We start from the raw sequence: 23,776 nt of genomic DNA on the forward strand, positions 1-23,776 counted from the left end.
GAATCAAAGTCTGAATCAGAATAATTCAGAGTCTGATTCCGAGTTTGAATCAGAAAATAATCAGAGTCTGAATCAGAGAATTTCAGAGCCAAATGTGACATGAACAGTCTCTGAATCAGTACTGAATTGTTTCTGAAAATCTTTCTGATTCAGTACTGAATTACTCTGAAAGTTAGGTACGGGCTACAACATAAGGTCAAATGACGTATCGTCAATGTTGCGTGGCATCATTAAAATTTGGAATGTTTAAATTCGTTTATTTGAGTTGGAACTAATGTTTAGAACTAATAGTTACTTTCGATTGCGTGCTCATTGAAACATGATTTAATTTGGTAAACATAATTTATGAAAGCTACCATTTAATTGGCTGATCATATGAAGCAAGATAACCTTTTATATTATAGGCGGAGAGCCCAGTTCTAATATTATTTTATTTATTTGTTTGTGCTAGTTATTACAAACTAAAACCTACGCAATTGAAGCTATTCAAAAAATTCAAGTTTTGCCTCGATTTCATTTTGCCACTAATGTCGACATTATATTATATATATAAAGGGATGAAATTAAAACTTTTCCTCATATCAAATTTGGCGCCTCAATTCTACAATGGCTGAAGGCTGTTCCGCTGTAACATTCGTGACTAGCAACTTTCGGAGACTTTACAACAGGTTAAAAGTTCAGTATATTTTTTATTTTGTTAGAACCACTGCACACAGGTATATCCTTAGTTTATTCGGCCAATTTTAGTCGTCGATTGTGATTTTTACTAAACTGAAGTAGTAGAAGATAAAATTTACAATCCATCGTGATTTATTTCCAGATTTTTGTAATTTTTCATCTATTGGGATTTGAAAAGCCATTTTTGTGTCTCAATTTGACTGAAGATACACGATGTCAAACTTAAGAGTCGTGAAATCTAAATTTCCAGGAGAAAACCCAAAAAGTGTGAGAAAAACAAGAATAATTTTGAGAAATTGCCAAAAACATTCAAAACAGGCGTTATCCCAAGTTGATGCGCCAGACTGAAAGTAGCTGTTTCCACGCCCAGATGAAAGCGGCAGAGGGGCGTCGTGCATTCAAAATTACACAAATTGGAAAAATTGGAAACAGGAAAATCAACAAATAAGGTTTTTCTGAACACACGGTAGTCTGAACGTAGGCAGTTTTGAACGCAAGAACTTTTGTGAGTTCTCCAGACAAAAAAGAAATTTTTTGGGTATGAAGATCTTTTGAGGATGAAGACCAGAGTTCCAAAATTCCACAAATGTATACATTTAAGCCTTTAAGCCTACTATGTAAAGCAACTCAAAGTGATAATAGAAATTTAAACAAAAAAAAAATTACAAAATTTTTAAAGGCCTTAATGTTGGCGTTTTCAAAGCGTTTTTCGAGGCGTTTTCAAGAAGCCGTTGTAAACGAAAAATAGCGCCTTAAAGTTGTCTTTTAATCCCAGAAGAACCAACTATGTACTCAAACGTATCATTAAGAACCACCAAGTTATTAGCTTTGATTCTTCTTGTACAGGCCCTATTGTTATCAGAAAGAGATTTTTCCTTTTTCCCTCCTTTGTTCCCCCAGAGCATTCCATACCAATACCATTACAAAAGATGCAGAAAAAAACACAACAAAACGGAATGAAAAAGTCCATCAATGTGTTCGGTGCAACGCACAACTGCAATTGAATCGTGATAGAAAAGACCTGTCGCATGTCGCGATCAATGAAATCTGCGAAGTCTATATCAGTGCAATATCGCACTGCAACAAATGTGTTGAAAACAATGATCGTGGCAATTTTATTCAAAGTAACCCGTACTTAACGCCAAGTCAATATCAGCACTGGGCAAGTCTAATTTCAAGTCTAGATATCAGTACTGATTCAGAGCTATGACCATAACACATTTAAGACTTGTCAGACTTGGCAAGTCTAAATGCAAGTGCGAAAATAAAGGTCCATACGGGGATCGCACCGTCGATCTCCATCTCCTTAGGTCTTTGTCCTTCTTACTGCGCGACCTTGACTGATGAATGAATGTCTTTTGCGCGGTTTTAATACGCTTGAAAGAAGCAAATTTCAAGCGAGAAAGCGAGAAAATTATATTACATGGGAGACTTGCATTTATAACTGCCCAGTACTGATTAACACTGCTTGGAGTTCGGTACGGGAAAGCACTGACCTCAGTGATTGAGAAATTAAGTGAGAAGTTGACCGCGAAGCTAGGAGAGAAGTTGAAAAACGTGGAGCAGAGACGGACAAATTTTGTCAACGAGGAGGTCAGAAATGCTGTACAAATTACCTGCGGGAAGGTCGATGAGACCTATTCCACTTTAGTGTCTGAGGAGAAATCTACCTGAGTTTTTGAGAAACCGATGAAACAGCAAATGAAAGCTAGGGATCATCACAACCCGGAAGTTTGTTTTCGAGTGAAAATGGTCAGGGCAGACCCATCAAAAACAAAACATGGAAATTTTGTCCCAACCACAGAAACAAAAATGAAAAATCGGTTCTGATTGACGTGAAGCCAGAAATGAAGAACATAAAGCAAATGGGAAAATTAGACAAAGATGGCAAGAAAACCAAGAACTGTGCCGGTGATGCTGTAACACCTGTTTAACACAAGACTAGTCAGAGCACTATACAGAAGGAACCACGAAGCTATTGAAAACGATAATTTGTTCTATCAGCTTTGTTCAAAAACAAAAAAATAAAAGTAAGCCAAGCCTCGAAGATGCGTAGACAGTTTTTTCATACAGGTATCCCAATCGAGAAATGGAAAATTAAAAATCGTGAGCTGTATAAAGATCATGTGAAATTGTATCTCTCCGATTACTTTCATTGGCAAGTGGTTCGACTGTGATTTCAGAAGATCTCTTAACTGAATGCGACAACTCTCGTCATTGTTGAAAGAACAAGGAAATTAGCGATTGCTGTCTACATCATATTGCTTGAAGCATAATTTTGAATCGAGATCTTTCACTGCTTTGGACATGTTGAAATCTATGACACCAACAACTATCTCCTGACAAATCTTTTTCAAGCCAAAATGCCTTGCGAATATTGAAAAACACAACTGATCATGTCCTTGATTTTTTTCGCCTCTCATCGAAAAGTTTGCTCTGATGCGCAGAAAAATCGCCAATCACTCATGTCGTACTTTCTCTCATTGTTTACTATAAAAACAGATTTCATTAATGGAGACATTCAAACGGACAATCCAACCTTGACATATTACTGTACCTCAAAGTGACACATCTCCAAAATTTTATTGTCTCTGCACGTGACCAAGTCGCTTGGACTGGACGGCATACCATCAGCAAACCTGCATTGAACATCTTGACATATCAGTTCTGCGTTGAATACGGTGTTCGAAATATAAAACGCATGCGCCAGATTGGTAGGAGCTGAAAAAAAAGCAGCTAAAACCAAAATTTTCAAATATGGTGATCACCAACTGGTTGAGAAATACATAGATGTTTCATACTCAACATATCTAGCAAAATCTTTGAGAAATATATATGCACTTGTCTCTACAAACATTTTGTGATTTTTTTGCCAACAAGAGCACGGTTTTGTAAATGGGAAACAATTTGGGCCAACATGCTGAAATTCTTGCAGTCGATCTGTTATGCGGTTGACAGTTAAAGTGAATCTGAAATAGTAGCTGCTTACACACATTTGCGGAAAGCTTTTGATAGGGTTGCTCACTTCGAACATTTGAGGAAGATTGCCAGTATTGGTGTTAGTAGCTGGCTGCTGAAAATTCTCCGCGAATGTCTCATAGACAGAAAATAGTACGTACGAGTGGCCAACATGTGTCCAGAATCTAGATGTTCGTTTGGAGTACGGCATGGTGTTCTTCTCGGTTCCCTTCTTTTCTGCATTTTTGTCAACGATCTTCCCGAAATGCTTGTTTTCACAGAAGCCTCATTTTGCGGACAATCTCTGACTGCTGACTATGTTAAATGCTTTCTGGAAATTCAAAAATGATCTACATGTAGTAGAAAAAAGGGCGAGGCAGGAGAAAATTGCACGTAGCCGTAGAAAACTGTGCCCCGGTTGAGTTTCAAGAAGCTCAATCCTGATCTAAAAACTCAGTGTAACAGACTCAAACTTAAGACTGGAATCAAGGAATTAGGATTCACTGTCAACACAGACCTTTCAAGGAGACATCTAGTGGATTTCTGATTTTGCAAGGCCAATCGAGTTCTCTGTATGCTACTCAGAAATTTGCAATCCGGTATAAGAATGAGAGTTAAGCCTAGCACGTAGAAATTGCTCAAATCGCCTTTACTTCCAGTTCTTCTTCATCGCTTCCGCTTTGTGTAACTGTCGAAAATGAGCTCAATGCAATCCAGCGTTAACATTGTGAAATGGGTCGCTGGGAACAGAGATACTAGATACATCAATCAATTGGAGCTCTTGAATATCCTTCCGTTGACGAAGTTTTTCCAACTCACGGATGCTTTACGTTTTATGAAACTGGTCGAACAAAAACTCTGATGTGACACTGCCTGAAGTTATAGACTATGAACAACTGCTGACAACATGAAGATTTCAAAATGCCGAAGAGACTCATTGGGAGAGGACAAAATGAAATTTTGCTTAGAACAAGCCGAAGAGTAAGTCAAATCGCGAAACATACTGATATTCGTCAACGGGCAGGACTTGAAAATCGCATTCTGGAGATAATACGGATTATTGTCCATAATTTTTTTCCCAAAATCAACATATGCACTCGGGAACTATCTTGCAATTGTAGCACATACTGGAAAAGCTGTACATTGTTTTAATAAAGCAGATAACAACAGGAACAGCCATAACTATATCACATGAATATAATTGCTCTCTGCCTTAAAAAACAAGCAAAAAGTAAAAAAAAATTAGACTTCGGTAAATTACAGGAATTAAAACAATAGGCAAAATTTTAATTTGAAACATTTAAAATAAAGATGATTTGTTTACCTCGAAATGATTTGTGAGCTGTGGTTTGTAATAGTTAACTTGAAGAAGAGAAAGTTCCTTCCATAATCTATTTCAAATATTTTTCTAATGCGAATTTAGTTCAGTCCGGGGCTTAAATAAATTTTTGTTCAAATAAAATGACTCGCAGTTTTTGAGCAAATTTGGGAATGGAAATCTTGCCAACCAAAAGGTAGAAAACTACCTGAATTGATTGAGTCTTCTAGCGGACAATGGACGATCACATCAGTTCCTAATGAAATTTAATTTAAAGGGTTTTATGAACTAGAGACCTTTACTCAAGAATCTTTTCTTAACCAAGAACAAAGTCTGTGAGTCAACAACTTATGTTATTGCTCTACATAAGAGTATTTCAAAATCTATCGGCTCAATTCTACAAAAAGGAAAAAAGAATCATTTTTACTTAGTGGTGTCAAATTATATGAAAATTAACCATTATATCATAGGCAACAATTTTTATAAAGTTGTGACCCTATTATGTGAAAATTTATTATCTTCTATTGGATGAGAAAAATGATTAAAATTTTTTTATAATTCAACTGCCACTCATAGATAAAGTATCTAAATAAAACAAACCGCCGCCATTTCCTGACAAACTAGAAATTGAGCAATGCAACAATCGAAAGTTTGAGTAAGTTTTGAGAACTCACAATTGAAACTCTTTTTGTAGCAGAATTCAAGCAAAATTATAGCAGAGATTTCTGCAGTCTTTCGTAAACAGTGTTTGCGGCAATAACACAAAAAAATCTCGAAAATCTGTATGTGCTTGCTTTATTGTAAGTGATTCATTCTCAGATAGCATATCTATAAGTAATTGCGTTTTTTTAATGATTTCAGTCGCAGGGAATAGTTACACGGAATCGCTTGCGCTTGTGGTTATAAAAATGGACCAAACTCGGAGCGTATAATTATAAAACAAAAGCTTTGTTCACGTAGGTTGTAGAAGGAAATATCTGTTCGAATGCATGATAAAAGACACATATACTCTAATGTATAAAAGTCACATTTTTTGGCGAAGTATTTAATATTTCACTTTTCCTTATAGTTCAATAAAAATTTCAATTAATTGTAGAATATTAAAGAGTTCTTCAAAACTCAAAAAAGATTGTTGTAAATAAAGTTGAATAATTTTCACCTCATCTTTTTACCATTTTTATCCATTTTTCATTGATTACCAGTGTGTAGATTTAAAAAGGAAAAAGGCTTTAAAAACAAAAGTGCAAAGCATGTTAGATTCAGAATGATTGTAGTTCCAATTCAAGATAGCATCTAGGTTTCATTGAGATTTTGACGAAACGTCATAATTTGCTTATACGCAAAACTTCTCGTAACAAATTTGTACTGAAACACAATTGGAACCAGAACAAATACGACTTGAAATAGTTGAAATAGTTTTGTCACTTTGCAAAGTTCACTTCTGACGACAACCCTTTATGACTGTTGCGACAGGTAATCAAACATATACAAATAAACTGATTCTCAAACATAATCATAAACTGGGAAAAACAAAATTAGGGTAAGCTTCATTGGGCATCGTTGAACTGGTTCTCATTTAAATGGCAAGACTGGAGTTACTATTCAGGCCACTGCAAAAAAATCAGATGGTTACCTATACGGAGAAAAAAAGATTTTAAGATTAATAGCAGTGAATTAAGAGATTTTATACGTAAACCGTGTTGAGAATATCGTCGGATTGGAACATAAGAAAACTGGCAATTCCTAATAAACTCTCGACGATAGCGAAAAAAACGAAAAAAATCGTCAGTTCCTGCATAAAAACCGACAAAATCGACAAAAAACGACAAAAAACAATGCTTCATGCGTCGGTTTTGTCGCTATTTTTCAACACGGGAAACCCTCTGTCGTGCGTTTCACGCAACAACACACATCAGCTGGAATGACATTACTGAATAACTTACACTAACTGAGAGCTAATCCGTCATTTTCAAGAGTTTTCAGGCTAAGACTAGGTCAGATTAGGATGTAGGACGGTTTTTTGCGCTTAAAATGGTTATATTGCAAGACAAATGGTTATATTTCAAGATTCTTGCAAACCAAATAGTTATCTTTCAAGATTCTTGCAAGAAGGTGGTTATCTTACAAGATTCTTGCAAGACAAATGCTAATCTTTCAAGATTCTTGCAAGACAGTGGTTATCTTTCAAGATTCTTGCAAGACAAATGGTAATCTTTCAAGATTCTTGCAAGATGAATGGTTATCATTCAAGATTCTTGCAATGCAAATGGTTATCTTTCAAGATTACTGCAATGCAAATGGTTATCTTTCAAGATTATTGCAAGACAAATGATTATATTGCAAGAATCTTGCGAGACAAATGGTTCGCTTTCAAGATTCTTGCAAGACAGTGGTTATCTTTCAAGATTCTTGCAAGACAAAGGGTTATCTTTCAAGATTCTTGCAAGACAGTGGATATCTTTCAAGATTCTTGCAAGACAAATGGTTATCTTTCAAGATTCTTGCAAGACAGTGGTTATCTTTCAAGATTCTTGCAAGACAAATGGTAATCTTTCAAGATTCTTGCAAGATGAATGGTTATCATTCAAGATTCTTGCAATGCAAATGGTTATTTTTCAAGATTCTTGCAAGACAGTGGTTATCATTCAAGATTCTTGCAAGACAAATGGTAATCTTTCAAGATTCTTGCAAGATGAGTGGTTATCCTTCAAGATTCTTGCAATGCAAATGGTTATCTTTCAAGATTCTTGCAATGCAAATGGTTATCTTTCAAGATTCTTGCAAGACAAATGGTTATCTTTCAAAATTATTGCAAGGCAAATGGTTATATTGTAAGATTCTTGCGAGAAAAATGGTTCTCTTTCAAGATTCTTACAAGACAAATGATTATCTTGCAACAGTCTTGGAAGACAAATAGGTACCTTGCAAGATTCTTGAAAGACGAATGGTTATCTTGCAAGATCTTGCAAGATAACCATTCGCTTTCGGCTAGTGAATTGACATGACTGTTCACATTTGTTTCTTAGGGATAAACCAAAATTCTGTGAGATATTCGCAATTAAGAGACTCGCTCTTTTCGCGCATTGTGGTATCATAGAACCCAATATATGGACTATTTAATTTCCATAAAAGTTTTTGATCTTGAGTGGTTCTGAATTGACATACAGGGGGTGTTAACCTAGGATTGCCAGAACAAAATAATTCAAATTTGAGTCGCCCGATTGCGCTCTCTTAAGTGGTATGATCAAAGGTTAGTTGGCCAAGGAGGGTAGTCAACACTAGTCATGCTTGACTCAGACGGCTTTGAGCCACGAACAGAGGGCTCCGGATCGAACGAGCTCATAATCTAGACAAACTTTCGGTTGCCCGATTCCGTATGGCCCGTACCCAGTTTCTATCTGTTCAATTTTGCACAGAGTGACCAAAGTCTGTTCGGTGTGATCCAGAACTGATCTTCAGTCTGTAGTTTCTGAGTCGCTTTATCCGTGACCCGAGTCCGTCTAACCCTCACCTGTTTTGAATCGAGGACCGCATTGCGGCTCGGTTTAGATTCTCACCCAGGGTAATGCATAAAGATTTTTAAGAATTTTTTTCTAATGAATTCTCAATTTTTTTCTTTGTTTAAAAAAAATAAATTTCAATTTCTCGGATTAAATCAAAAACAAAACCATCGCCGCCACAAAAATGCTGCATAAAATTTGTTCTTGCACTGTTCTTGCAAAAAGTTTTTTCCAAGCAATTGACCAGTTTAACGCGTACATCGTTAACGTGTGTGTGTGTATGTGTGTATGTGTGTGTGTGTGTGTGTGTGTGTGTGTGTGTGTGTGTGTGTGTGTGTGTGTGTGCGTGTGTGTGTTTGAGTATGTGTGTGTGTGATTGGGTGTGCGTGTGTACCTGTGGTAAAATTTTATCATCATCGCGATGAAGTCTTGATCCTTGTCTTTCTGAATATTCCCAGTCGGCGTTTTCCAAGAGCTCTGCTCAAAATCCAATTTGAGCCTGTTACAAAAACGATGCTTTCATTTGACATTTTGCAATTTTAGTGTTGGTTGGAAGGATTTCCGCACTTGGAAACTGTGGAAAGGCTTCATAAGCGAATGGATTGCAACTGCTGTGTTCCTGATGACCACTATGATCACAGCTGAGGCACCAAACACTCTCTACGTAGCCGTAGGACTAGCATCCGCAAGAATGGTTCTGATGCAGGTGACGTGACATTTTTAATAATATAGAATCGATTTATTGTGCCCGGATCGCAGGGGTGAAAACATTTTGATCTTGTTTTCTGTCAAAATAATCAACTTGTTTGAATAAGGTACCCCTTGGTAGGTGTAGAAAGTTCCCACTTATTGTATAAATTGGGCAGAAACCACAGAAGCTGCTGCCGATTAGTCAACAGAAAAAACATATACTGATTGTTTCCCCAAAACTGAAGAACAAACAAAAATAGGGTAGTTGCCAGGTTTAAAATTTCTCTATCTTACTAATTTAACTATTCTAACTTTCACTAACTTAAGCATGTTCTAAATTTCTTATTCCGTCACAGATTTTATATCCCAACGATTTGAAAAATAAAATATTTTATCAGTTGTGTTCAAAGCACAAGATGAACGCAATCCGAAAAAGATATACGAAAATGAGCAAAAAATGGACATAAAGTAAGTGGGGATTTAGCACGTGTTGATTTCAAATTTAAACCTAACCAAACCCAATAAATCTTTCATAACATAATCCACAAAAGACGCAGACGATTGCAATAATTTTTTCCACTTTTTTCTTCATCATTATCTTTCTGATGTACCAATTGATTGAAAACAATGGAAACAACATAGAGATTGAGCTAAGACAGTGCTAAATGATGGGAACGTTTTGGAGCCAAACAAGCATAAAGACAGAAAGCCAGAAATTTGGCCGAAATAGCTTTACAAAAATGTTGTCAAAGAGTAAATTAGATTAAAAAAATAATGCTTTACGAAAAAAAGCATTAGAAAGCAAAAAAACCGCTCTCATTCTCACCTTTCTTAAAAAAGAGCATTGTTAATTTCTTCTGATACACATAAAAATAAAATGCAAATGGTAAAAGAGGCAATGTAAAGTTAAGAATATAACATTATGTAAAATTATAAAAGTATTAAATTATTTAACTAAAAATTTGACCTTACATTAGTATAAAAATGGCCTATAAAGCAAGCATGAAGTGTTCTCATGTTTTATATGTGAAAAATATTTATGGTGCAATGAAAAAAATTTACGGTGCAGTAAATGAAAAACGAAACATGTTTATTTTAAAAAAGTCAAAAATTTCTCACAGCAGTAAAATAAGATTTCAATTACTTCTTCAAACCATTTTAGTTGCCAATTCGACAAGTTCTGGTTTCTAAATTCTGTGCAACAATATCTAAGAACAATTGAAATTACCTATGATCTGCGTCATCGTTTCTGATAAATCCATATACTCTAGAAAATCTAAATAATTATTTTAATAGAATAATCAGGACTTTGTAATGTGATGGTTCCTGCAACAATCGCAAGGAGCCAAGAACTCAAGTAAGAACTATAGCTTAAGTAAGAACTTGGAATGTTCGAAGTGCTATATACCCGCTTCGAGGTTTTTTCAAAAAATAATGTAAGATTAGCAGTGAATAGCGGCGGAAAAAAAACTTTTTAGCGTTAGTTTTGAAAAAAAACTTAGCGGTGAGTATTTGTAAGTTTTGCGATTTTAGCGATGAAATTTTTTTTTCACCGCGTTCTGCTGGTTGCGGTGAAAAATTATTTTTCGCTGCATTCTGCTGATAGCGCTGGAAATTTTTTTTCACCACATTCTGCTGGTAGCGGTGAAAAAATTTTTTCACCGCTTAAAAATTTTTTCACCGCATTCAACTCATTGTGCGCAAATCTTAAATTTTTACTCAAATTCACCGCAAATCTTACATCTTTTAGCAATTTTTAGCGGTGACACCTCGACCCGGGTTTGAGTGTTTGCACAAGAACCCAAAAAATCATCTTGGATTCTTGGATACGATATAGGAATTATATAAAAAATCTGAGCAAGATCATTTTCAACAAGATAAACATACCAGAACCAGATATGACCGCGTAACCATGAATTGTTTAAATCCCTAAAACGGTCAAAAAGCTATAATAGTTGTGTATGGGTGCTCAAAGAACCCAAAGATGTCATATCGGATCTTAATACACAGCATAAATATCATTTATGAAAATCTTGGCAAATTAGCAAAATTCCTTACGGTGGAATATAGTTTTAAAATTCAATCTTGGTTTTAAATTAAACTTGGAAATGATTTCGCGGAAATCCGCGACCATGCGTAATTTTATCGTGGACATCGTGGTTCCGAGCACTGGTTTTATATATGGTTCTCGGCCCGGGTCGCGAATTTGATCAATTCTCATAAGAAAGTTTTTTGCGTTCATTTCTTCATTGAATTCTGCGCATTCAGCTTGCTCGCTCTGCATATGGCTCATTTGGTATGTTCGTTTGAGCCAAAAACTGTACCCAACACCCGACTAGGGTTAATCTAGCTTTGAATTAAAATCACGCAATTTTTCGGGTGCGAACGTTGTGTAATTTTTTGTGTTTTACAGGCATTTGGAGGAGTAAGCGGGGCCCATATGAACAATGCAGTGACATTTGGGTTCTTAATTTGCGGGAGAGTTTCGGCTGTTACGTGTGTCATGTTTACCATAGCTCAAACAGTGGGCGCGATCACCGGGGTGTATATAGCTGACGCTGTCATCAATGACTTCAATAAACAGTAAGCATAGAGTCCCACCCCCATCTCTGAGCCCCTTTTCCGCACGTTAAAGACAACTACTGATAACAAGATATCAGGCAAGCAAAAACAAAATTTCTTGTACGACCTTGCTTTTTCTAAGAGTTCCCAAAATAGAAGATCGAATATCTTTGCGTGAATAAGAAATTCGTTTTTTTTTTAATAATTGACAAATCCTGAACAGATTTTGATTGTTCGTGAGATCTCTAAACAAGTGAGCGAGTGAGTGAAGAGTAGAGTAACTGATTAAATTTGAGGTTTTGGGGATAAAATTGAGGCAAGGGGCAACACTCACAGGGTGAATTTTTATCGCGTCTGGTCTGATGGGACGATTTATAGCATAAACAAAACCCTCTCTGTAATTTTTATCGTGTGTGATCTGATAAGACAAAATTATTTTCTGTAAGATCTGATTATCATCCTATCAGGTCAGATAAGAAGATACAACCCCTTAAATGTATATTATTGAACAGTTTTTAGGAGAGTTTCGTAAGATCTTATACGATAAGAAATCACTGATCAACGGGGCTCTAGGAAAATCAAGACCGAGTTGCGAACTTATTGAAACTTTTAAAAGAACTTGCAAATATTTCATTTCAGAGAATGGATTAAATGTTTAGGAGATTCCATACTACCGCACCGATTTGTACGATCAGAAACTGTTAAAAGCTGTCACTTCCCGTGTCCAGGTTTCAAAGCTAAAACTTGCTTAAACTTGTGAGAAATGCGATGAAAACAAAATTTTTACGGCTAAGAATTGCTAATTATACAAAATATTCCTCTTACCAATTAAAAACTTACAAAAAACAGCGCAAATGTTTCCCATTCAGAGGAATATATCTGATTCCAATTCAAAAAGAAATGTCCGAGAAATAAGTGACAGAGGTCGCAGCGGGAGAAGAGGTGGAGTACCGAAGTTGGCAGTCGGTACAGAAAGTGTTTTTGGTATAAAATCCTGTTAATACAATGAGAATGAAAATCTCAGCACTATGAGCTTCTACTGATCCTAAACATTCGAGTAACATTTTTCTTCTTTCGAGACTTTATTTTTTCTGTATTATAACATTATGTGTGTAAGCAAAACAAACTTACAAACTTCGTGGATCAAAAGGTGGTGCCCTTTATGGTAAATCCAATCAGCGTTTTTTTAAATTTTCAACGGGAAGTTGAACTGAAAAAAGTGCTTTTCACTAAAAAGCATGTTTATCAGAAGCGCCATCCGCGAATTTTTGCGTGGTTAATTGCACATAAATTGGGATCTTATTTTGCTCGTTATGAACTGGAAGCACTTTTTAAAGAAGTTGCTTTTGCTTTTAAACAAATAGGCCTAAAATAAAACTGGATTTGACAAAATATCACAGTATTTCTGATCAAACAAGGAAAGCATAATGCAGAATATGAAAACCTGAGATTAGAAAGACGGGAAGAAACAGAGGAACATGAATTAAGCGGCGGATTAAACACAGATTTGCGCTGCGTGTCTCACACAGTTGGAAGTGCTTCTAAATCAAGAATTTGTTTATCGCAAACATTGAATCAAAATTAAGGGATTTTCTGTAAATATTGAAGAATTAAATATGTAAGGAAACAGAAAAAAAATTTCGGAAAATTAGTGATGAGATAATTTTGGGGAAGAAATGAATGAATTTTCTGCAATTACCGAAGAATTGAATTTGGAGAAAAAAATCAGAGATTTTTCTACAATAATCATTAATATATATTGTGAAAAGGAAATTGAGGACTTTTATGCCATTAATGATAGATATTTGGTCGATAGAAAAAAGATTTTTCCTGCACTTATTGCAGAAGATTTGATTTTTTCTGTCATTTCCGGGAAGCTTATCAGAGAGGCTGTTCGTTGTGCTTGTTCAAAGCCCCCGAACGGATTGTTCGTGTTTCCTTGGGCGAGAATTGATGAGATCTTGGGCTTAGATTTTTTATCGGAAAGTTTTTCCCTTTCGATGCTGGACACAGATTCCAAAACCCCCACAAAGTTTCTGTTTTGAGAAAGGAACCATTGTTAGTGAGGACAAGTTTGAAGAACGCGACAGCAACTTGCTTTGAACCACTAACCAAAAAGAAGAAGAAACTGAAAAAGACAAGTTTGATTAATTGAATAATTTTGAATAGTTTTGAATTTGACAATCACTTTAAGAGAACAAATTGCAATTAGGATCAAATGAAGTTTATTGAGTAATAATTCTGCAAAAAATATCGGATTCAAAAATTGAAATGATAATTATTATCAATGAGGTACTTGTCCGCAATTAATCATTATTTTCACTTACTAATCCAAACATGATAATTTTTCGAAACTTTAGTTATGTCTTTGGTTATGTCTATTTTCAAAAAAAGGAATTCTATTTGCTTAATGTGCCAAGTGAAAGCCGCGAAAGCCCCAGCTGTTCAGTCAAAATTTTGTTCAAAGACGCCTCATGTTGTTTTACCAATTCAATTTGTTCAGTTAATTTTTTACTTCCTTATTTCGATTTTGCCTTTGTTTTGATCTAAAAAAAGTAAACGAGGGAACTAAAACAAATTTATCTTTGTGCGAATAACACCTGGAATAGTTTTTTGGTAGGCTTATCTTAATTGTCTTTTATTTGCTTCCTTTCAGAATGGATTCTAAAGTTTTGTGAAGTTCCCGTACAACCACACGTAACAACTTTTCGCATTTATGTAATCCTTTTTAATTGCTCTCAAACAAAGTTTTTAGCAATTATATTAGCCCAGTTGATCTTTTCTTTTGTGCGATTTTTCTCTTGACCGACTTTTCGTCTAACCCATTTAACTTTTCGTCCTCAAAAACACGCAGCGCCCAGCGGGCATCAAGTTCTCTTAGAGCCTTTCAGCTTACTAGTCTCCAAGTATGCGATTCACAGAAACTGTTTTGGAGACTTATACTTATGGTGTGATAGGCCGTTCGCATAGGTTGAGCCCCCTCATCACAGCACCCCCTCCCTCCCCCCACATCAGCCCCCTCACTTCAACCCAACCCCCCCCCCCACCCCGAATCCCCACCCCTGCACATCGTTCAAGCAGTAAGGGCCACAGAACCCCCCTCCCCCTACCGTTGCCCCCTCCCAATAAACTTTCAACCAGATCTCTTTCATGTGCTCAGAAACGCTCTTTCGAACTTCACCACCTTGGATCAGAAGATCCACAAGTGGGACTTCGCTCTGTGCACTGTGGCGTCCTCTTTTGGAATGGCATACCTCCTCGAGACTTTATTCACAGCTCTCCTTGTACTCACATTTCTCAGCGTGACCAACACACAAACGGGTAAATCATCCGAGATGGCCTCTATCAGTGTCGGACTGGTCCTGTTTCTCAGCATAGTCGAACTGGTAAAATCAGATCTTTATTTCGAGTCAGCGCCACTTCCGAATAATGTGGACGATTCGGTACTCCATTTTACCGCTTTAATTCCTCAAAGCATATCCCAATACTTAAACAGTGTGCAATACCTACCCTAGTCAGGACCTACCCAGTGTGCATTATGAAAAGACCTGTTACCCGGGTCGTGGTGTCACCGCTAAAAATTGCTAAAAAATGTAAGATTTTCTGTGAATGGGTTGAAAAGATGTAAGAATTGCCGTTAAGAGGTGAAATTTTTTTCGCCGCTATTCACCGCAATTCTTACAATATTTTTTCGAAAAGTCCTCGATCCGGGAAATTCCAGGTGGGGCGGGAAGTAAACATTGAATTAAATTTATGGTCCTAATTAAAGTCCAGCCAAATCATTGTCATATTTTAGGACATATTTTATCGTCCAGCCAAATTACAGGTCACGTTTTATTGTCCAGCCATATTCGAGGACGCTTGTTCTAGTTCCAGTCAAAGTTGACGACACAGTCCAGATAAATGCTTGTCATTCCAAAAAGGACAGTCTTTTCATGCCTTATATTGGTCGAGGTCGGTCTTTTAAAAATTCCGGGTCTAGACTAAGGTATATTTTGCCGACCGAACCATTAATCATTCAATCAATATAAAATATATAATGCTAAAAACCCCTCTGCAGAAAATCATACTCTGTACTTTTAATCATTTCAAAAGGACACATTGGACTTTTTTTTGGCGAAAAATATTTAAGGGTGGCTGCTATTCAAGGTTTTTGCCGAAAACAAGCTCAGTATTTTAGAGAATGAATAAAATTAATATAAATCGTGATTAGAGTGAAAGTGTTTTTGGGTGTGATTATGCATCATGGAATGGCACATTCACTTCGAATATTTTTTAGTGCTTGTAATGTATTCAGCAATTGCGCCTCTTCATTGCCTGAAATTCAGAAAAACCTTTTATGAAAGAAAAAACTAGTGTATTAAAAATTTGATGCCTTCCGATTAATGTAAATGAAACTAGTGACTGACTCAAGAAAAACCCTTTACTTTTATCGTGGCAACCGGGATTAAAACTATTGCCGTCAAACTTCGTCTAATAAAATGGCAATATAGCTGAAGTGCAATTACTGCTTTATCTTGAAAAATCAATTTCTCTTATGTCTTCTTAAAGTTTCTCAATGTCATTAACTTGACTGCACGGAGGTTGGTGGCAAAGCAAATTAGCGCTGAATCATTCCAGAGACATTCAGTTTTTTGAGATGGCCTGAACTATGTTTAAATATCAATTTACAATGGCAAGATTTGATTTTTGAGTAAAATTTACTTCATGAAAAACAAAATGTACAGCTTAACTCCCGCCAACAATGTTTGCATTACATGCGATTCGATCTTCCGCGTGGGTACATGTAACGTTTATTTTGCGTATCAAGTCGTAAACAATAAGCTAAGAGGGCTTTCTGGTAATTGCCTACAAGCTAGCTTATGTATAGTTAGTGTGTCTACTACTATAGTAAATACCAGTTTTAAGCTACAAAGGTACGACTTGATTCTACTCAGAGTTAATTTTATGGTATGAGTTTTTTTCGGACTATACAAGATAAGTTTAGCCTAAGCGAACTCTATGACCACAATATAATCAAAATGAAGAAAAAAGCACATAAAATACTTAAAATATTCTGGAGATGCAGTGTTTCAGAACTGAACTAAGGTTTTACTCTTGAATTCTACTGATTCAGCGCTGAAAAGCTCCGAGACGCAAGTCCTGGTGGCTCGTTTCTTTAATGCTTAGCCTTGTTGCCTATTTTATATTTCGAAGGTTATGAAAGTAGAGACACGCAAAAATTGTTCTCACAAGACTGAAATTATCATGCTTGCTCAAAACTGCTTATCCAATTAGATGAAAAATATTTAAAAAATGTGGAGAACATTTTGTATTCAATCTACTTTTTTGCTATATTTGATACCTAATTCTCTGGAGAATCAATGGTTCTTCTTCCATGGTTACTCGATTTAGGTGATTTAAAATTTTCTTTCCTGGATAGTATTATGTCCAAAAAAGCCGTGGAAAAATACAAACTCAATTCTAGGTTTTCGGAAAAACCAAAGATGCCATAAAGTTGTCAAATTTTTTGGAAAAAATTGAATACAATCAGCAGTTATCAGAAATCATACGTTTTCTTATTTATAACACGAGTTTTTCTTCATTTCAAATCTTTATTCGTATTGCACTCAGAGAAGTTAGTAGGATTCTCTCTTACACTATAAAAAGGCAAGGCCATTAACCAGTAACTTAGGTCACCATTGCTTGTGATTTTTGAACCTCAAATTATGGGAGCGACAAAGCCCGTCTCACGTTTTAAAGATGACGATTCTTGTAAAACGAATGACCAACTCCAGAAGAAAAAATTTCCAGTACTCCACTGATCGTATACACTGAGATCTTAACTAATTTTCTCGCAAAAAAGTCTGTTCAAAAAAGACCATTCAAGTCAACAAAATTGAGAGAAGATACATTTTTATTGAATTAGTTTAGATTGAGTCTGATAAGCGGTCACTTTTGTCTGGAGAGTCTGATCATATTCTGTTCATATTCTGAAAGGCCTGATCAAAACCGTTTCGAGTGAACTTGAGTCTGATCAGAGGCCCTTTCGAGTGCAATTGAGTCTGATTAGAAGCCGATTCAAGCACATTTGAGTTTGATCAGAGGTATTTTCGAGCGCACTTGAGTCTGATCGGAGGCCGTTTCGAGCGTAGTTGTAATAAACTAGCCGATATAGTGTCAGAACAATCTCAATTCAATTTCAAAAACCGACTTTTGATCTAAGCAATTTAAAGTCTGGAAAATGGTCTCACTTTGAGTCTGATCTTAAGCACACAGTAATCTGGACCGAGGTTTGGGTTGGGTCGGATCAGAGTTTATTTCGGCCTGGAAAGCCTGATCTCAGGTTACTTAAGCCTGCAAAATCTGATCATAGCTCAACTTGGGTCACAGCCTCAACCTGGATAAGATCATTTGGAATACTTGCAAAAATCTTTTTTGCATAAGATAAAAGTGAAATAATATTTTCATTTATACATTTTACTAAAACTGGAACAAAAAAATCTATTTTTGCTAGCAATAAATTTATATACATAAGCAGAAAAAGTCAAGATTAGATGAGATGACTATTTTTTGAACAATCGACAATATCCGTATTTTTGAAATCAAGGTGTGAGGGAGGATAAAACCATATCAAAAATGTAAATATGTGCAAACCTGGGTCGAGGTTTTGCGGTGATTTTTCGAAAGAAATGCGGTGAAATGCAGTGAAAAAAAATATATCCACCGCAAATCTGTTACATGTTTTTGCGGTGAATGCGTTGAGTCGCGGTGAATAACTTCTTTTCACCGCGTTCTCGGTTTTTTTATAAATAGCCACTTCCATACACGGGTTCGAACCTCTTACCTCCTACATGATTTCAAATCCTTATTCCACTGCCCCAACTGTCACTTATTTTTATCATATTTTTTATGAATTTAACTAAACGTTGGAAAACGAATGCGGTGAATCGTTGTAAGAAATGCGGTGAATTTCGCGGTGAATTTTTGTAAGAAGTGCGGTGATTTTTTTAACCGCATCCACCGCAATCACTGCATTTCTGACAAAAAATCAACCAAAAATTTCGACCCTGGAGACTGCGATATTGAAGAACAAATTCAGGAAAATTTTGAACAATTTTAGACCCCGTTGACTGGCGGTTGTATCAATCCAGCTAGGGCCACCGGATCTGCTGTTGTGGCTGGCAAATTCACTGATCTGGAGCTGTACTGGGCATCCGGCTACTCGGGATCAATTTTGGGCTCTCTCTGCTATATTCTGTTTCTAAGGGAACCAGAGATCCAGGAGGAATCGAGCGACACAAGTGGGGCCACAGAGCAGGTGCAGTTTCGTTAAACATACCTGAGTAAACTTTTTTTAGGTTTCAGTACTTTTTTCTGGCATTTGTAATTGCTGGTTATATAGCACAAGTGTAGGAATGGAAACAGTTGTATGGAAATTGTTTTAGAAGATCTTAGACGTTCTTAGTAAAATTAAATGTCGGAGAAAATCAGTTTCCCCGCTTACTGCGAATATTTGACACTTTCCCTTCACTTTCCCTTTAGTTAATAATCCCACGGTAAATACAACAAACAGCCCAATATTATGTGGTACGTTACATAATTGGGGAGAGAGGGTATAAATTGCAGCCTCGTTAGGCTGTGCTGAGAGGGGGGGGGGCTACATGAAACACGTTCAACTAGTGTACACATAGAAATCCATTTAGTACTTGCAACTAACAAAGAAAGAAAGTTTTGGGCTCACTTTTGGCATTTCTTGGAAGCAATAGTAGTAAATTGATAGGGCTACTTCCCAAAGAAATTCTAAATGTGTTATTACTGCTTTCTTTATTACTTAGTTATTATCGTATAAGATTTTTCACTGGGCGATGAAAAACTTAAATGAGAAAAATGCGGAGAACATTTCAAGGGTCATATAAACAAGTGAATGTGTCCTCTATAATACTAATTTGATACTTAGAATTATAATTCAAAAATAGAACTAAATTTATATTGATCGACCTACTACAACTAAAAATTTTTCTTTTATGAAGTTTATTTTCTTGTTCTGTCGACTTTACAGGGCAATTAAATTCCGAGTTTCAAAGAAATCAACCGCAATTATAGTACGTATAATTAGTTGTCAGGACAAAATCCCAATGCCAAAATACCCAATGTAACAAAATACCCGAAATATACCCAATATTTTATTCTAACGTTGAAACTACCAAAACTAATATTTGGCACAATTTTTAGTTTGTAAATTTAGCTCTTCCTCCTCGCGGGCCAAGGCCCTGCCTCAGCGGCACGTGGTACTTGATATGAAACTATCTCAACCAAACATCAGTTTAATTGCGAGAAAACATGCTTGTAATTTCTAGTTCTAATTTATAATCGGATTATTGAACGAAAAGATCAAAGGGAATAAATTGGGTCTAGTGGCATTGGGTATTTTGTCATTTGTCACATTGAGCATTTTGGCGTTGGGTATTTTGGGCGACGTGCAACAATGCCGACGTATTAGAGGGCCGATTATAAGGGTGGAAAAAATTTATTCAATTTTTCTACCGATAAATTTTTAACCCAATCAGATTACTTCAACTGAATAAGCGCAAAAATTCTGAAACAATCAAAATGGAGAGGCGAGATTTTTCATTTTATTATTTAGTAGGACAAGATAATTGGAGTGAGATAAAATTAAAGCAAACAATATTAATTGGGGACCATGGCCATGCCTCACAGGGCCATGATTGACATGAATCGTGATATGAATCTATCACAACCGAACTACTGATGAGCACGCCCTGTTTGCATTGAAAATAAATTCCGCGAGCGTTTAACTTATGATCAAATGGTATTGGCAGTTTCGGCTTATTTAAAATCAATTCCAGTTTCGGCACTCATAAACGTCGGCAGAATCTTACGTCGGTGTAGTTGTACGTAATCGTTATTTTGTCATGCAACTGTATAAATAACCAGAATGTATAATTCAGCTGGCCGCGACAAACCAACAATTCAATCTTCCTCTGTTCAGAGTATATCCAGAAAATCTTTTTTTTCTGTGAATTTTAGTCTGAACAGGGTAAAAGATGTCATGATCATAGTCTGAGCAGACTCCAAGCAGTCTGGTAAATAATAAGATTCACCGCTGATTTATTCTGTTACAATGGTTCGGTGACAAAAACCTGCATACTTAGAGTGAAGTCGGGGATGTTACCTGCTGCGTAACTTCACCGCCTTCCAGTGTCACTCTGCAGGCCCTGGGATCGAGTGGTAATGTGAAACACTCCAACGTGTCGATTTTCAACCCCCCAAAAAATGTTAGATTAGGGGGGTTATCGGGGTAATTTTAGCCAATTCCCATCAAAACTCTTACATAGTTTTGAGGTGTATTGGGGGTAATAAGAGTGGGGGTAAGGGGGTAATTTTGGGGTGTAAAATGGTTAAAGATTAGTGGATAATTTTGGGGTGTAAAAAATGTAAGAGTAGGGGGTAATGGGAGCAACACGATGCAATAGTAGAGAGGTAAGAGGGGGTGTACAACATTACACGAGTAGGGGGTCGAACAATGTAAGAGTAGGGGGAATTGGGGGGGGGGGTTTACGATGTATGAGTAGGGCCGTAATGAGGGTAAAACGATGTAAGAGTAGGGTAATGGGGCGTAAAACGATGTAAGGTTAGGCGGTAATGGGGGGTAAAACGATGCAAGGTTAGGCTGTAATGGGGGAAAACGATGTAAGAGTAGGGCGTAATGGGGATAAAAAGATGTAAGTGTAGGGGGCAAGGAGGTGTTTACCCCAATTCTTTCATCGTTTTCCATCACCCCCAATCACCCCTTACTCTTACATCGTTTTACCCCCATTATCCCCTACTCTTACATCGTTTTACCCCCATTAATCCGGTACTTTTGCATGTTTTTACCCGCCCTTGGCGGCCCCACTCTTACATCTTATTACTTCCACAGTTGCAGAGTGCCAGCCTCGAACCCACAATATCTGTACCCTGAGCCGGTTCGCCTTAGCCCTGAGACAACCGATGCGTGCCCAACACTAGCTAAGCCATGTATATGAATGAAAAATTTGACCCCTCACTCTTACATCATATTTCCCCTCTAAAATTACCACCTCAACTTGAATCTTTTTTGTATAAATTTTTGGAGATCAGTATAAACATTCGTCCTTTTCTCCCCATAGCTGCCTTATCTTACATCGTCATTTCCCCCCGTGTTAAATCTAAAAATCCCCCTTACTTCTCAGTTCCTCCTCATCTTACGCCATTTTGTCTCCCTAAAATAATCCCATAATCATAAAGAGGGTAATGGGGGGATTTATAGATTTTACCTCCATAAAGATTTAAGATCATGTGGTTAAGTTAGGGGGAAGAAACGATGTAATGTTAGTGGGTAATAGGTAGTAAGGGGGATTGTTAGATTGTACACCCCCTATATTTACCCCGTCGAAAAGATGTAAGAGTAGGGGTAATGAGGGTAAAACGATATAAGGGGGCAATTTTTTTGGGGTAAAATCTAAAAATTCCCCCATTACCCCCTAATGATATATCGTTTTACCACTAAATTACCCCCTAATCTAACATCGTTTTGCATCATTTGGGGGTAATTTTTTGGGGGTAAAGCCTAAAAATTCCGCCCATTACCCCCCTCCCCCTTACTCCCTCATTACCCCCGTAATCTTTCAACGTTTACCGCCCATAGACATTTACCCCCTACTCTTACATCAATTTCGGGGGTAATCAGGGGGTAATTTCGACACGGGTCAAACTCTAAAAAGCGGCTCTCTGCAACTGTTGGTTTTCTATAACAAAGCCTGCTGATTACCGAGGCACAGATATTTAAAAATGCTTAATACATAATCATAAAACAATGGTTATATGCAATACATAATCATAAAGCAAAAATTATGATTCAGAGCTGATTTACAATGTTACGATAATTCGGGGAAATAATTGCAGATTTTGTTTTTAGAGTGAAGTTGGGGATGTTACCAGCTACGTAACTTCACCTCGATCCACTGTCACTCCAGATTCCTTGGGATCGAGTACCAATGTGAATCAAGTTCCATCCCCAATTGACATTACGATCCATCCCGCAAGTCCAATTAATATACGAAGAAGCACGATTCAAAACTTTGGTTTGAACTAAAACTTTACAATGCCGACTGTGATGACAATTTTTTAAAAAATATGACTTCGGAAATGTGCCTGATCAAACTATATCAAACAAACAACCGTTCTACCCGAGGCGAGATCGGATTTCTATTTTCGAAGATCGCCCCTGACGATGGCTATCGTGCAAGATCTTGCAAAATTCTTAAAAAAACCTTGCAAGACGATGCATTGTCGTAGAAGATATTGCAAGATTCTAACAAAATCTTTCAAAAGAGCTATTCGACGTCGACTGGGATATGTGATCAAGACACAATACCGATTAAAAAGCATTATGCTTAAAATGATGTAATAATTATGTAATAGTTATGTAAAAGTCTGTACTGACTGAACAAACCTGATATCATAATATATTTAAATTGCCCACGCTAGCTCTTAAAAAAATCTTGAGATCAAGTCCACGAATTCATTTGAGACGATTTTACCCCAAATCTCCCATCATTTAGAAATCTTGCTAGGCTCTGAGAGGGCGTAATCTAAGGAGAAAAAGTCTTGTTCAAGTTTGCTCGTGGAAGACAGATGGTTAAACACGTTGATAGTCAATGCAAACATGCACCACAAAAGACGACAAATTATTTCTCTTTCTTGCTTCGCAAACTCAAAAGTCGAGAGGAAAATAGCCGAAAAATTGATTTCAAAATCGGAAAAAGACTGCCATGATGGTAATATCCTAGAATTCAACTCCAAAAAAATCATGCAGATAAGACGTAAATGATTAAAGAGAATTGATTGTTGTAGAACACTTTTGCAAAAGTTAGCAACCAAATATTCATGGCTTTCTCGCAAAATTAACTCAACCTCCAAAAAAGGCTCTTTGGAGCGGCTGGTTTTCTATAGCAAAGCTTACTAATTACTGAGGCAAAGATAATTAAAAATGTTATTTTTATATATATATATATATATATATATATATATATATATAATCATAAAA

General features: G+C 36.6%; 1 protein-coding gene across 2 annotated transcripts; it reads left to right on the forward strand.

Moving 5' to 3' along the window:
* The first annotated feature begins 467 nt into the window (after positions 1 to 467).
* LOC142336794 (glycerol uptake facilitator protein-like 6) lies at positions 468 to 23,204 on the forward strand. 2 transcript variants are annotated; one of them, XM_075385716.1, is made up of 6 exons: positions 468 to 668; positions 8,998 to 9,160; positions 11,558 to 11,727; positions 14,867 to 15,092; positions 18,809 to 19,006; positions 22,646 to 23,204. In XM_075385716.1, exons 1-6 carry the CDS (start codon positions 607 to 609, stop codon positions 22,820 to 22,822), a joined length of 996 nt encoding a protein of 331 aa, XP_075241831.1. In that variant the 5' UTR covers positions 468 to 606; the 3' UTR covers positions 22,823 to 23,204. The 2 variants fall into 2 exon arrangements, with proteins under 2 accessions (XP_075241831.1, XP_075241832.1); XM_075385717.1 differs by lacking the exon at positions 468 to 668 and adding an exon at positions 6,347 to 6,427.
* The last annotated feature ends 572 nt before the right edge of the window (positions 23,205 to 23,776 follow it).

This window comes from Convolutriloba macropyga, chromosome 3, assembly GCF_964194025.1.
Source record: "Convolutriloba macropyga chromosome 3, txConMacr16.3, whole genome shotgun sequence".
Lineage (NCBI taxonomy): Eukaryota > Metazoa > Xenacoelomorpha > Acoela > Convolutidae > Convolutriloba > Convolutriloba macropyga.

Bases quoted from the DNA above. Each gene is read 5' to 3' on its own strand.
- LOC142336794 (XM_075385716.1), top strand. From the start codon at position 607: ATGGCTGAAGGCTGTTCCGCTGTAACATTCGTGACTAGCAACTTTCGG. The intron at 9,161-11,557 runs GTGACGTGACAT...TGTGTTTTACAG, and splicing joins CAAGAATGGTTCTGATGCAG to GCATTTGGAGGAGTAAGCGG. The intron at 11,728-14,866 runs GTAAGCATAGAG...TCATGTGCTCAG, and splicing joins ATCAATGACTTCAATAAACA to AAACGCTCTTTCGAACTTCA.